The sequence below is a fragment of the Equus quagga genome, chromosome 4, assembly GCF_021613505.1.
Source record: "Equus quagga isolate Etosha38 chromosome 4, UCLA_HA_Equagga_1.0, whole genome shotgun sequence".
Classification (NCBI taxonomy): Eukaryota; Metazoa; Chordata; class Mammalia; order Perissodactyla; family Equidae; genus Equus; species Equus quagga.
In genome coordinates, this window is record NC_060270.1 from 108,303,540 (window position 1) to 108,318,736 (window position 15,197).

A 15,197-nucleotide genomic window follows, 5' to 3' on the forward strand; every position below is an offset into this window, starting at 1 on the left:
AGTCTAAAAATCAGAAAGTCAAGTACGGTGATGAACCACAATGTTCATCAAGCCTTGCATAAAAAGAAGGGAGAGTAGCCTGAAGCGTGGAAAAAGTGGGTTTTAGGATAAATAAAAGGAAGGACCATTCACATTTATGAAATCCATTGTTACCTGGTGATGGAGACTAAAAAGACAGATGACTTCAGAAGAAGCAGATTAATTCTTCAGTCATGTAACAGATTTTAAGGGAAGCCAAGTGTGCCCTCAAGTAGCATCCCTAACCTTTGAGGTTGACCACAAACCGGAGAACCAAGCTCTCTCACAAAACCTCAAGGCCATCTTCACATAGAATATATTAGTCTGCAGGACAGTGGGTCAGACTCATTTGGCAAGTCTTAAATTCCTATTGGAAAGCAAGAACTGCCTCAATGGACTACACATCAGAGAACCTAGCAATCTGCTAAACCATTTCTAGACAAACAGAGGAAAAGGTGCAGAAAGATACCCCTAGCTCAAAAAACCTCATCAATCCAACACAAAAATGAAGAGACTCCTTTACTAGTTCAAGCGCTCCCCATGGAACATGAACTCTCTTTGTTTTCCCATCACCTAAGTCAGTGCCTAGCATCTAGTGGGTTTAATAATTATGGAGTTAACAAGTTCTGCTCCAAAACTACAAATATCTCCAAGAGGGTGTTAAACTAATTATAATCAGTCATTCACATCTCTGTAGAATTAACAAATACGGGGTTAACAACTAATACAGGATTAACAAATCTCAGAAATTATCAAAGCATTTAAGTTGGGATGGTCAGGAAGAGAGAACAGACCAGTAACACCCCCTTAGCTCCTCAAAAATTAACCACCAACATTATCATACCTAGAGAGATTAAGATATAGTTAAAGGCCAAAGTCTAAAACATACGTGCAAATTTAACAGCATGCATAGAAAATAATTAGTTAAGATGAATTAAATGCCATTCATGTGATGCCAAGGAAGATATTTATTCTAGGGTATTCTAATCTAATTGCTATCAAAATAAAATGAATTTTCAGTAAGCACCTACCTTTGTTCTCCCATATATACACCCAAAACTCATCCTTTTTATGGGCCTAAACACAATGTAGGAACCCATTAAGTATTCACCAAGCTAATTAATGTATATTAGACATGAAACCAAATTATCTTTGAGGAATATGACAATGCCCATTTTAACAGTATGAATTTTATTTAAATTACCAATTATTTAGCACCAATGAGCTCATCTAACATTTTTTTTCTTCTCTTCATTCTCAGAGAAGCTGGCACTGGAATTAACACTTTGCTCGAGAAATCATGAAATCACTTGAATCTTTCTTCAGCAAAACCTGGAACAAACTCATGATCGGAGGAAAATCTACTAATAGCCTCCAACACACAAAGAAGCACAGTCCACGGCCAGTTGTCCAAAGCTGTTCTGTGCCATCAGATCTGACCTCTGTGTGTAAATGCCACCTTACTATGGGAGTCGGGGTATAGCGGGTAGAGACAGGGCAAAAAGTAGGGGGTGGGAAGTGACACAGTTTCAGCAGGGGAGGCCAATGTTCCAACAGCCAGCAAATAGTTGATAATTGTGACTTCTATGACATAACACTCTCACAAGATAAGGATTCCAGTAACCATTGTTTCTTGTAAGAACAATGGCTTCCAGTTAACACATGGCGCAGTTTGTGAAACGATGCAGAGCACTGACCTGTATATAACACACACACACATGGAATTAAAGGATTATTAGGATACCGGATGTCCAAACACTGCCAAACTGTGAACCCACAGAGATAATAAAAGTGTGAGCAACAGCAGTATTAGAAATGGAAAGGATTACAGCAACTTTGCTCCACACAATCTCACGTACCAAAAGCTAGGCCAAAAGACCAGGCAACACTGGGTGGCCTATACTGTGAGTTCCATTTCTTTTTGTTTGTAAAGGACCTGAGAGTAGGACATCCTAAAGAACCACAGCCATTCCCATCTCTAGGCATACCAAGACATCAAAAATTCGATGGTTCAAGATTAAGGAAAGATCAAAGCAATAAATCAATATACATTTTAAATGAAAAATAGATAACTATGCATATATTCTATAGTCCATTAATACAACATGGGCATTAAGGAGGAAAAGAAGAATGAGAGAAATAAATTAACTGCTAATAAGCAATCTCATAAATCCCAAGACCTCAGATTGACAGAGCCAAGCACAAAGTCATAAAGCACATGTCCTTGCACCGACAGTTCTGCCTAAATTACAGCACCTCCAAATGACACTGCTGTGCTTCCTGGTCCCAGGGAAACAGAAGAAAGAGCCTAGAAAAACAGTCTCCCTGCTGACCTCCACTTGGGCCCTTACACAGCTACCATCACTGGCAGCAGAGTGCTGATAAAAAGCCAGCAGAGGGAAAACATAGAGGCTTTGGGCAACTGCAGGCTTGGTAAAGACCAGAGACCACAGCATGGGCCCAGAAAGCTGGTTCCAGAACTGTCAGACTCAAGTACACACAAGCTTTATACATATTCTGTACATATAAATATTCTCCTAGTGGCGAAATGATGGCTGTGAGACCTCCAACAAAGCACCACAATCAAATACAACTATCATGGGGAAATTCTTCAGTGATATTTCCAAACACTACAAAAGTTTAAATCTATACTCCAAATCTTAAAAAAAAAAAAAATTAATGTATTCTTAGTATAGCCACAGAATTCGAGGTCTCCTAAAGGGATCTCAGAGATCTTCCAATTCAACTCTCTTTTAAATAGGGCAGAGCTGTTAGGTAATTTGATTAGAGTTAAAAAAACAAGCTAGTGGCAGAAGCAGGACCCAACTCTCCCCACAGTTTGTTCAGTGCCTTTTCCACTCAGGGAAAGTGACCTTGAAAACTGGTCAGATGACAAAGGCATGATTTTATTGGTCACCACGATAGCAAGCAACAGAAGTGTGCAATCATAATATCAGTAAGAACAAAGCACAGCAGAGATTTTGAAGAGGGTAAAAGCCTTAAATTTATGCAAATTTTGGGGGGGGGGGGAAATTAACATTAACTTGAGGAAGCCCTTACTTTCATCTGAGTTTTAGAAGGCAGTCTGTTATTTCATTCCCCGTGAAATCTACGCCCTGTGTAGCCTAATTTAAAACGTAAGGCCAAACAGATCTGGAAAAGTACAGCTTTACCCTTGTACTTAATTTATACTATAGCGTACTGTAATTAAGCCTGAAATAAAAGCTATATTCTGAGTAAAGACAAAAAGCCCTTGTTAATGGCATTCCATTCCCAATGTAGAACGTAACAAAGCCTTCTTCATCTGGAGCCAACTGTCATTATACTTTGTAGCTTGTATGGAGCTATCGGACTAATATTTGCACTGGGATTAGAGTTGGGATAACCAATCAGTTAACTCCTCCACTGCAGTTTTCTATTATCCTCAAATAAATGGCCAAAAGGAAAAAAAGAAAATTGGCAAGCAGAACGACAACTATATTTATGAGATTAAACTCTGAAACCCTTCACAGTTTGCTGGGCAACTAATAACCATTTGCCAAGCAGTTTATTTAATAATGAGTCAGTTAAGCCAAAAGCAAATGTTCCTTCAACCGTCCAACGCTACCTCAGTCATATCCACACTGACAAGCTCCAATTATTTTGCAATGTACTTCATTTAGAATAAGAGGCACAAGTTGCCATGAACGAAAAACTATTCTTATTAGCCAAATACAAGTTACCCTGAAATATTTTGAATAACTGAAATTTGTAGGTGATTTTGCAATTTATGAAAACCAAAATGACCAACAAATTGTTTGGGGAATAATTCCTCTCTGTGTCATGATTCTAGACTGAGGGCCGGAAGCTCGCCATCCAACGCTGCGCGCAGTGTCACAGGATCTTAGGTCATTTGAGTCTGTTCCCTTGTTTTATAAAATAGAGTTTCAACACTGCGACCATGCCCATCGGGGGCTTATGAGGACCGAACAAAATACTGTTTGTCGAAACAAAGTGAGCTGGATTCTATACAACACAATTAGAAGCTACAGTATAATCAATCAGGGGAGGAAAAAGCCGTGTGGGCTGCTTTCCAAGAAATTCGTGCATCAAAATAGGAGATAACACCAAGTTGCCTTTGCTCTCTCCTCTCCCCGCCTCTCCCACCCATTTCCACACACGCTTAAGTTAAGAAAAGCAACCAGCTGGTATCCCCTTCGCTTTACTTACTAATAGTTCATCCATACTGGTCTGGCATTTTTCCAAGTTGATCCGCTTTATTGCTACACGTTCTTGCCTGGGTTTGCAGAGAGCAGCCTGAACCACAGCAGTAGCTCCACTGCCTGAAACGAAATAAAAACATTAGCTCTCAAATGGTGAAGTCTGGTTGCTATTTGTGACCCCCTTCACAAATAAATATCCACTTTTTTTTAAAGTCTTCTATTCAAGGTATTCAAAACATTACCATTTGACATCTTTTTAAAGAGTTTAAGTCCGAAAATAATTATCTGGAGGAGAAAAAGGAAAAACTGGTCTTTTCTAGAAGATACAAAGACAGAATCTGCACTCCAGAGGCTTACAGTCCAGGAAGGTGGCCCACGTCAAAAGAGCCTGTTGGAATTCAGTGTGTTTACTACCAACCAGAACAAGGCTGAAAAAGTGACTGGTCTGAGGTCACAGGGGCGAGGGACACGGGCTTCTAAGCAGAGCCCTGCATGGAAGCCATTAGCCTCCTCAGATCCTGATATTTTCTAACTTCAGTGCCTTTAAAACATCTCAAGCTCTTCTTCCACTTCAGCCCAAACCAAACCACTTCAGCCTGAGCCACTTCAGGGCCTCCACACGATGCTGCGACAACTTATCTGCTCTGAGCACTCTCTGAGCTTATTTCTTCAGAGTTGGCTCTACAATTAGAAGGACAGGAATCAAGCCGAGTATTCTCATGTTGAAAGCACGACTTTCAAGGATGCCAAGCGAAATGATGCAAATGTGTAATTACAAAAGCTCTCAGCGTTCATATGAATTTCCTATTTCTAAGGTTTCATGATCATTAGCTAATGCACTCAAACTCCTAGGAGACAGTCGTGTCATTATCCATATTTTATAAGAGCAAAATGTAGACACGGAATGATTTGTGGTAGAGCACAAAGAGCTCCTAATCGTATTTATATTCCATAGGGGCAAAAAGACCTCTAGGTTAAGGCATCTCAATTCTGCAAAGAATACCAAAATCTCATTCTAATCACATAAATCCTCTACCACTGAAAGACTGCCAATGAGAGAAACAGCCTGTGCTCGGGACTGTGCAAAAGGGGGCCAGATGTGATAGTGACCTTTCTCCTTAAAGTTTTCTTTGGGTACTGCTTCCCAAATGAGTCACCAAATATCGTGGGGGGTGGGGGAGGGGCATCTTTTGGCAATAAAGAAGAGAGAACAGTATTAGCTTTCCTTATATATGTCATAGAAAGACATGACATTTCTACTGCAAATCAAGGCTGACCCACCCCAAGGAAGTACCCAAATGGGTGTCTTTCCAGCTAAAGTTCTGTTCTTTCTTCTTCCCTGTGGCCTCATCATCAGCCTAGCCCCCTGACCTGGTGACCCGAGCAGATCACCCTAATGCTCCAAACACAGGTCTCCAACTTCAAGACTCAAGTTCCAGGGAAGTCCCACTGTGTTCACTGGGGAAGAATATCCACATACTGACCACCCACTGAATTGTAGGCACTTTACTCATATAATTCGCATTATAAGCCTGTTTCTTTTTTTTATTATTGGCCTCGACTTATATGTGAGAAAACTGCGACTCGGAAAACTTGCCCACACAGCTAAGTACCTGAGCTGAGATCCGAGTCAGGTCTGCCAGACTCTAAGGTCTGTGCTTTTTTCTATTTCTCACAAGCCAGAGCACACTCGTCCCTTCCTCACTTGTTTTGGTCTTGCTACGAAAATACTTTCTTCTGTCCTACGTGGTTAAAGAAAGAAGAAACAACCTACAGGGAAGGTTCAAGTGAGCCTCACTCTAGAGTTCAGTTCGAGGAGAGGGTATTGTCAGAGGTTGTTTAAAAGGGCCTTCCTCTCCCTAATCTCACTGCTTGCTCCGTCAGCTGCTACTCTAAATCCCATGGGTTGGCCTCCCTGCCCCTGCAGATCACAGCATATTGGGTTCAATCCAGAATGCTCCAGATACCAGAGCCAAACACTACAAAGAGTCCCGCTGATAGCAAAGTGTATTTTCCAGTCAAGGTCTCCAGAACAAGAGACTACCACTGAAGGGAGGTGCAGAGAAAAGTGATAAGTAGCTAGTTAGCACTGGGCCTGGCACCCAACAGAGAAATCAACAAACATCATTAGCTACCTGCCGATGGGAAGTCACTCTCAGCCCCATGTGCAGTAAATCTCCCTCCAATCCCAACCCACCCCCAGCCTTAATCCGCATCCCAGAACATTCTCAAATCAGGGGAACTGAAACAGGAAAGATGAAAACAAATTCTCAGGAAGGATAAGACAAGCGCATGTAACACGGGGCTCCCTCTCATAGTCAGATAAGTCCCTGACTATAAAAATCTCCTGACTTCCACAGACACATGAAAGAATATGGACACAAATGAGAATTCTGAAAAGGGGGAGAGAATGGTGGGGAAAGTGTTTTATTAGAGCTATACAACCAGAGAATTGTTATTGCTTTACAACTACAGCTGACTAAAGAACAACTGGCAGCTTCTCATCTCTAGAGAGAATAAATTTGAAGCTTCTTGACATGAGATTACTGCCAGAGCATGAATGAAGTTAACCACTCACTGGACAGTTTGGGAAACTCCACTTCGAATCCAAAGATTTCCTTCAACTATAACAAAGATCAAGAACAACATTAAAGTTACAGGGAGGCTTAAAGACCATCCAGTTCAACCCCTGCTTTATGGATGAGGAAGGGCAGGGAAGAGAGCTCTCACCAGAAACCAAATTGGCCAGCACCTTGATCTGGACTTCCCAGCCTCCAAAACTTTGAGAAACAAATCTCTGTGGTTTAAGGCACCACTCTATGGTATTTTGTTATGGCGGCCTGAGCTGACTAAGACAAAAGGCTTTCATTGTCTGTTCTAAGTCATTCTCCCACTGTTACCTATGGTCAATTATGCCATACAAATTAAAAGTTCTCAAAAACTTCCTAATTAATTCAACAGCAACAAGAGTCAACATTCAACTGAAGGGCCTCTGCTAGGCCACTGTAGTTCCCAAGTGTTAGGTTAGTAAGACACTTGAAAAGGAGATGAGACAGGGATTCTATCCAACCCTGCAACTGAGTCCCTCTGTGACACTGGGCCTAGTTTCTCTCTAAACCTCCATTTCCTTAACGGGCATAATAAAATCTACCGGGAAGGCTTAATAACATAACATACTTCACATGCTTGAAAAACATCAACTTAAGAAATGTTAGGCTTTCTCTCTGGGACTCATTTCTCCACCTGTAACATGAAGGAGGTAGACGATATCTGTAGTTTATGTAGCACCAAAAGGAGAAGAGAGAGGGCAAAGTAGCTCCAGGTCAGGGTTGTTTTATTTTGCTTACCAGGAAGATCCAGTTGGTTTATAAGGGGGAAGAGGATGGCTAAGTGGAAAACCAGAAGACTAAATGATTTTTAAGGTCTGATACACCCTGATAAGTCTAAAATATAAGATTAACCCAGAGAATTCAGGAACAGTATGAACTATATTCTATAGCTAAACTTCTCATTGATAATGTACTTTGATATCTAACCTAAAGAAATGATTTTAAAAGATCTTTGTCCATCCAGATTGTATGAGTTCATATCCCAGCCCTGCCACACACTAACTGCTTGTCCTTGGAGAACTTCCATGACTTCTCCATGCCTCAATTTCTTCATTTGTAAGATGGAGATCATACCACCGAGCTCAAACGGTGGCTGTGAGGATCAAATGAGCTAATACATGGAAAGCCCTTGGAACCGTGCCTAGCATATAGGAAGCACTAATTAAATCTTAGCTAGTATTACTCCTCAGGGAAATCCCTCTAGGTCAACTGGTGTCCTGCCAATTTGTCATTTTAGTGCTACGTAATATTTCATGATGTTAATGTACCATTATTTATTCAGCCCATCCTCTACAGATGAGTATTCTCTTTATTTCCAGTTTTCCCCCAAGACAAATAAGGGAGCAACAAACATCTGGTACTTTTAAAAAATACATACTAATCCATAAGAACTTTTCTTTATGTTAAAATTAGGATTTGGTCAATCACCCAGTAATTCCTTTCCATAAATGTCAGAATTTTAAAAAGGTATTACGTTAGCCTCTGACGTGAATGGTGGCCAGCGGAAGGAAATTCTGTCATCACATCCTACTTAAATGAGCACCAAGCCAAAATTTTAACAAGAGTTTGCCCATCTCTTAGCATATAAAAGGGCTCCTTAATTATGCTTACCTATCCTTTCTCAGTGAACAGAGTCCAGAGTTGTATCAGGAGCTCTTTTGAGATGCGCTGACTGATGGTGTGTAATAAAGAAACAAATGGCTTTGGTCCAGCTGATGATTTCCTCCAGTTCTCTTTACCCAATGTACTCTGTTGTGCTCTACGTACATCGTGTGTCCAACCTCAAAGCTCATAAGGCCAATCAGGTCACGTGAGGACCGGAAGCTGGCCAGGGTATGAATGGACACACACGTGAGCTCTGCAGGGGCACAGCTGCCACCCGCCTCTGTCCACTGTCACCCTGTGAGATCACTGACCTAGTATGGCAAGATTGTGATTTCTGCAGAAAAACTGAAAATTCAGAATTTGGTGCAAGATCTCCTAATATCATAAGGTTGCAATTTTTTTAAATACAAAAGCATTGTGAGCCACATAAAAGCTTGTCGTAGGCTGTACTTTGGCTCCCTGCGTTACTACTATTTGGCTTCCAAGGTGTACCCTTCCTTACCTGATGGTCCAAATTCAAAATTATTTATTAGATTACACATCTGAAGATGACTTGTCTCTACATCAAAAATGGTCACATTTCCTATGGTTCAATATAATATGAGAATGTACTCAGGACACTGGCCCAAATTGATTTACAACATGTCACCATGTTGCCATCCACCTCATCCTACTATTTGCACAAAGAGAAAGCTATCAGGGCCCTTCGCCTGTCATTTGGTGCATTCTAGGTGAAAGGAACAGGCGCACGGTAAACTTGCAAGTCAAACACAAAGAACAGAAACAATGAGACAGGTGTTACGTGCAATTTGCTATACGGATTTCTTTACAAAACAGATGCTACCACTGGCCTGTCTGGATAAATGGTACACAGACGGTGTGTATACACCAGGCCGGGCACAGCACGGTCATGTTTCTTAAGGCAGCCACAAACACATGACCCTCCTCAGCGACCTGGTTTGTGTAACAGCCAAGCTGACTGAGTTATGTCCTTCTGCTTCTGTCAAAAGAACCAGAGAGCAGAGCCTCCATCTGGGGTTGTCAGAGCAGGTTTAGAGTTTACTATAAAAGATAATAAAGACCAGGGTGGGGTAGAGAAACGGCCGCTCAGCGAACGTACTGACATTTCACCACCGAACTGGATACACTACCTTACCTGGGAAAGCCTGGCTTGTTAAAACCTTTAGAGGTCACGGACCTCACCAAAGAAAAGCAGCGCTTGTGTGTAACTCAGCGAGCACCATCTGATAATACCACAGAAAAATAAAAAGTAGCCTGAGGGTCTGATCATAAGAGAGATAGAGGGAAACTGGTGTATGGAATCAAATTGGAATGAATGTCAGCAAACTCATCTTGGACCTCAAGCTACATCTAAAGCAACAATTAAAAAAAAACAACTCTATAGCACACTTACTAAACTCAGAAGGTCTGTGGACTGGGATTATCTAACATAAAGAAAATCAATAATCAAAATTACTATGAGGGGAGACAGGTAAATTATAGGCACCTGGTTAAAGACGAGTGGTATATATAGGATAAGGAGCTGTTAAGTATCGGACTCTGTTTCCATCTAATTCAATTCAACTCCTAGACATTGTTTTCTTAATGATACACACTAGATTAAAAAAATCACTCTGTAAATATGATTACTTGCCAGTTAAAAAGAAGTTCACAATTAGTCCAAAGAGCACTCAGAGGTTAGACCCCCTAAAGCTGAAACTGTATTCTAGGATTCCAGTTCTAATGTTGACACTGACCAACACAAAACTTAGAGTAAAACATATAACCTCTCTGTCAGTGAATGTGCACTTATTTTTTAAGAAAAACACCATCCCATATTGAAGGGGGGGGGGGTGGTGACAACCTAGCCCCAAGGATTGGCTATGAACCACTCGAGATGCTGCCTTCTTGAACAACCCCAAACAGGGTTAGTCACTTCCTCTCTGCTCCCAAGGACTCAGGACAGCCTCATCCTAGCACTCACAGGCTTACTGGGGGGTGTCCCTCAGCCTTATTACTCCTAGAATCAGCCCTTCACCTGAGGCCCTTGCCTGGAACGCAGGAGGCTCTCACTAAGTGTTTGCTAAGTGAATGAAACTCTCGTCAACCCATCCCTGGGGAGGCCACCTGTAGACAGAGGAGGTGAAGCTGTGTTCGAAGCTGGGTCTACACTTAGAGAAGACTACGCCCTGGTAAGCTATAGAACCTAGAAGCAGGGAGAAGAGCACTTTTCCTCAACATGCTATCTCTGGACAGCTCATTGCGTGTGTTCTAAGCGGGTAGTTGTTGGTGGATGTGGCAGTTAACTTCAAGGAATGAGCCTGGGGAGGCTGTCTGCCTGAAGGCATTTCTGATTTACAGAACATCCGTTTCAATTCTGGCGTCAAGTGTCACAGGAAAGCTTTTACGGAAGAGAAATGTTCCACCAGAACAGGTTGGGAACATCAATTTTTAAAATTGAATCCCCTGGCCACTGCTCAGCATGTAGGAGCCACACAAAATGAGGCAGGCTAAAATAAAGCAGGGCCTTCAATGATTCCACTTGAGTATAAAGAGGTGATAGAAAACATCTAACAACATGAGGAGGTGACAGACAGGAGCCGATGACAACCCTCCAAATCCATCTCAGCGGACACTGCATCACGCCCTGGACTGCAGGAGGGACACATTCCTACAGAGCAAATCTGATTTTTATATTCAGTAAAAGGTCACTTTCAAGTCCTTGCCCCCTGCAAACTCAAAGCCCCGTGATTTGGCAGGATTGAAAAACTTCCTGTTCTGCTCTGAGGGGGTAGTCCAACCCCTCCCAGCAAAACCCACTCATTTTACTGATTAAATCAACCAAAAAGAAGCCAACATTCCACAAAGAAACATCCACTGCTATTCACAGAGATAAAAAGATACGCCCACTGGCAAAGGCCAAAAGACACAAGTGTTTGGTTCCAGGACAATATTCTAACCTGGTGTGGTGTTGGTCTCCGATTCCTTAATGCTCCAACCTTAAGCCACCTGGAAATGGGAAGGGCTCTAAAAGCAAAAAGAAGAGCCAGAATCTCCTTTGAGGTCAGTCCCATTGATCCCATTTCAGCTATACATGTGTTGCCATTGTACACACAAGACTGGTTTCAGGATATAGAAAGAAGCTGGAGACCAGAACCAACTGCTGCTAGCAGAGTGAAAGACCCTTTCTGGAATGAAGCTGACGAGAACAGCAAACAAAGAGGATGAAGCACGTCCCTTCTCCCTCCTCCAGCCCCAGAACCCCCTTAACAGAGCCTAACAGGGAAACAGCAGGAGGAGGAAGAACACGGTTTGCCGTACCAGCCCAATACACAAGCAAAGACCAGAAAGGCCTATCGGTAGTTTAGAGACAATCACTTAAGGAGCCAACAGAGTATGATGTCCATTAGCTCCAACAAGAGGTTGGTGTCTATTCCACGCTCCACCTAACAAAGGCCAGGCTTTTTTTTTAATTCTCATTTCACTCTATTTTCAAACACAATTCCTTAAATGACCCTTTTTAATGGCAAACACTCCCAAAATGTTCACTCTGTACTTCCAAATCCAGCCCAGCCCCATTCCACTTCTTGTTCATTGTAGTAGTTACAAGTAGGAGTCTGGAGCCAGACAGCCTTACCAGCTACATGAATTTGGACAAGTTGCTTGTGCATTTGTGCCTCAGTTTCCTCAATTATAAAAAGGGAATGACAACTGTAGCTAACTCACAGGATGGCTATAAATATTAAATGAGATAATGTATGCAAATGTAACAACATAAATAGACATGTCTGGCACATAAGTGTTGAATTATGTTTTGACTGTTAGTATTATCATTATCAACAATATGATTATCCCAGACACCTGGATGGATACTAGGGACTAGGTCTACTACAAGTTTCTAAAAAAAATTGCTTTTTATCCCCCTTCCCTGGGATCACCTCCACTCCCATGCAGCCTCAATTCCCGCAGCTTCCCGTTAACTCCACCTCTTCCAACTCTACTCCTGGTAACCAGCACTGACAACTAACTTTTATACCACAATGATTGGGTGTACAGAAAATTATGCCGGCAAATGATTCATTGCTCAAGATCCACTTCTGCAGTAATTAAAGATCTCTGGCTATCACATCCATGAAGCAGCAAGTCACTAAAAAATTTCTCCTAGCTCAAGGACAGAGGGAAAAAGTCCACTCCCATTAATGGCACCCATCCCTCCCTACCACTCCATCTGATTTGATTTTACTCATAATTGCACTTGTTTATCTTGTCTCCCCTGCCAACCTGAGGTTCTCCCCCAAATTACAACCACACAACAAGAAAGGCAACCCCTGTAGGGTCGGGGTCTTCCCTCTCCCTCTCTCTTCACACACTCTCATACAGAAGTCTGAAATGAGAGCAGGAAAGAAGAGGCACGGGGGAAGAGGAGTGCTCATCGCAGGAACGCAAATGTGCACTGTGGAGGGAAGCAGTGCCCTGGCAACCCCAGTGGGCCCTGAGAGCACAGCTGAGTGAGAAGAAAGATAAAGAAGTGCCTCGTGAGGAGCCTCAACAACCCCTCTCAGTCTCTGCCTCCACCAGCCCCACCCCTTGGATCCTCCTAATGGAAGTCACCTGCAAGATCCTACAGTGCCTTCAGTGGAAGCCTGGCAGGACATTGGAAGGACTCTCCCCCTCCCGTAGTCTTGGGGCTGGGGCCACAGTGTTAGGACATGTAGGAAGTGGGAGATGTGCCTATAGCATAAAGGGTCACCTGGGTATCCTGTGAAAATGAAGATGCTGATTTAGCAGATCTGGGCTGGGGTCTGAGATTGGGTCTGAGATTCTATGTTTCTGCAAGCTCCTGGGTGATATGATGCGGCTAGTCCATGGACCACACTTGGAATTGCTAGAGCATAGGGACTATAGCTTCCCCAAATTACCCCCAAAAGTTCCACCTACTGAGTTCCTAACAAGGGAGAAGAAAGTTTAGAAACTTCCTGACCCACTTTCTAGTCCCCTAAGGCTGACTAGGGGAAGGAGGCATGAGCTATGGGGAAGAGATGCCTGGCGAGTCTGGGATAAGAGGCACCAGCCAGGGGAAGGGGCTCCCGGCTTGCGAGGGTCCAGAAGGAGGAATTCCCTCTCCAAGGAACCACACTTAGCATTTCATGTGTACTTAGCTCTTCAGAAATGAAGATTCAATACTCCATCTCCTCAACAGGTAAGTTTATTATTTGAGTTTTCAGGTACATTTTCAGAAATTTACTATAAATGAAAGATGAGGACAACTCTACTCTCCTGCATCAGTATACAAAGTGTAATTAAACTTCAGAATTATTTCTAGCAACTATAGTTGAAATTAAGTTGGGCTTCAGTGATCTGGAAATTTATTTTATTAAGAAAACAGCTGTATTCCTCAAATAATCCTGGAATCCAGAAAACATGACTTCTCAAATAATATGGGTAATTAAGAATACAGTCAACAAAGTTGAACAGCCAGATCATTGTAAATGCTTTTATTCCACACATTTGGGGCCCCCGTCACACTCAAACTAAGCAATTAAACTTTATAATAGCAATACTATGTCTAAATTCAATATATACAGATTGCCTGGTATGATATTCCAGGAAAAAGAATCAGTACAAACATTGTTTTGAATTGAGACTACATTCTTAAGCACGAGGCCCAGGTCCCCATATCCGTGACCATAGCTGTAACTGGAAGTAGACGTGTGGTCTACAGAGGGCAGCTGAGGATGGCGAGAGTTGCGATATGACTTGCAGTCACTCATTTATTACCTTTTTTTTAATAGCAGGCTGATTAGATTAATAAGTGCTTGTTAAATTGATCTTTTAACAGATAAACTTCTTTATTTCCTTTTTGTTTCATTTACTCTACAAATGAGTATTTAGCTTTACGCCATGGCTGTCAAGTTTTTGGTTAACTAATGGTTCTACCTTGAACTCTAAGCTCTCAGAAAGCAGTTACCGACACCCTTGATTTCCCTGGTTCACTGCCCAGAGGACCCCTCCTGCACATAACTGCATAAAAACCTGTTGGTGATAACGGCCAGGCCCTCAGTCTAGGCTCCAGGCTGTGAACTACTAGCTACAGTGTGTGAACCAAAATCCTGAAAAAGTCCAACATTCAGATTCAATCTCCTCACGTGTCAGTGAGCTTCACTGTGTCACGTCAGTCCATCCAGTCCCAGCGAGGAGAACAAAATAGATAGATTATGGCATAACAACTCCACCACCATTCATGGAGATGGGGGGAGGGGCAACCAAAAGCACATGATCTAACAACTATGTATGATAATTGTAATAATGCCTTCAATGTACAAAGAATAATAGCATCCTGGAGTTGGAAAGAACTTCAATTTACAGCTCATACAATCATATAATGACAGAGACTATGTACTTGTTTATTCATTCAGCAGATTTTATTGAACTTCCAGTGAGTTCCAGGCACTGTTTAAACGAGGGGGAGATCAATTTTTTTAAAAGTCATGAGTAAGATAATTTCATCTTGTGATAAGTGCTATGACAGAAACAAAACAGACATGATATCCATTGGCAGGGACAGCAATTGGAGGTATGATGGTCAGAGAACATCTCTGAGGTGGCAATATTTGGGCTGATGACAAGAAGCCACCATGCAAAGATCCATGGGCAGAGGATTCCAAGAAGAGGAGCAGCACATGCAAAGGGCCTGGAGCAGGAATGAGTTTGGAGAGCACACGGGGCATCGACAAGGATGGTGTGGCTGGAGCTTGTTGACTGA

General features: G+C 42.2%; 1 protein-coding gene across 3 annotated transcripts in view; it reads right to left on the reverse strand.

Annotated features, from left to right (window-relative positions):
* Positions 1 to 15,197, reverse strand: part of STK39 (serine/threonine kinase 39) — a 278,105-nt gene that overhangs the window by 218,176 nt on the left and 44,732 nt on the right. For 2 of the 3 annotated variants that reach the window (XM_046659106.1, XM_046659105.1), the window contains exon 2: positions 4,228 to 4,340. In XM_046659106.1, coding sequence (XP_046515062.1) covers positions 4,228 to 4,340 — 113 coding nt within the window. Of the gene's footprint in view, positions 1 to 4,227; positions 4,341 to 4,462; positions 4,488 to 15,197 lie in introns of those variants that run through there. The other variant, XM_046659108.1, reaches the window with a different exon arrangement.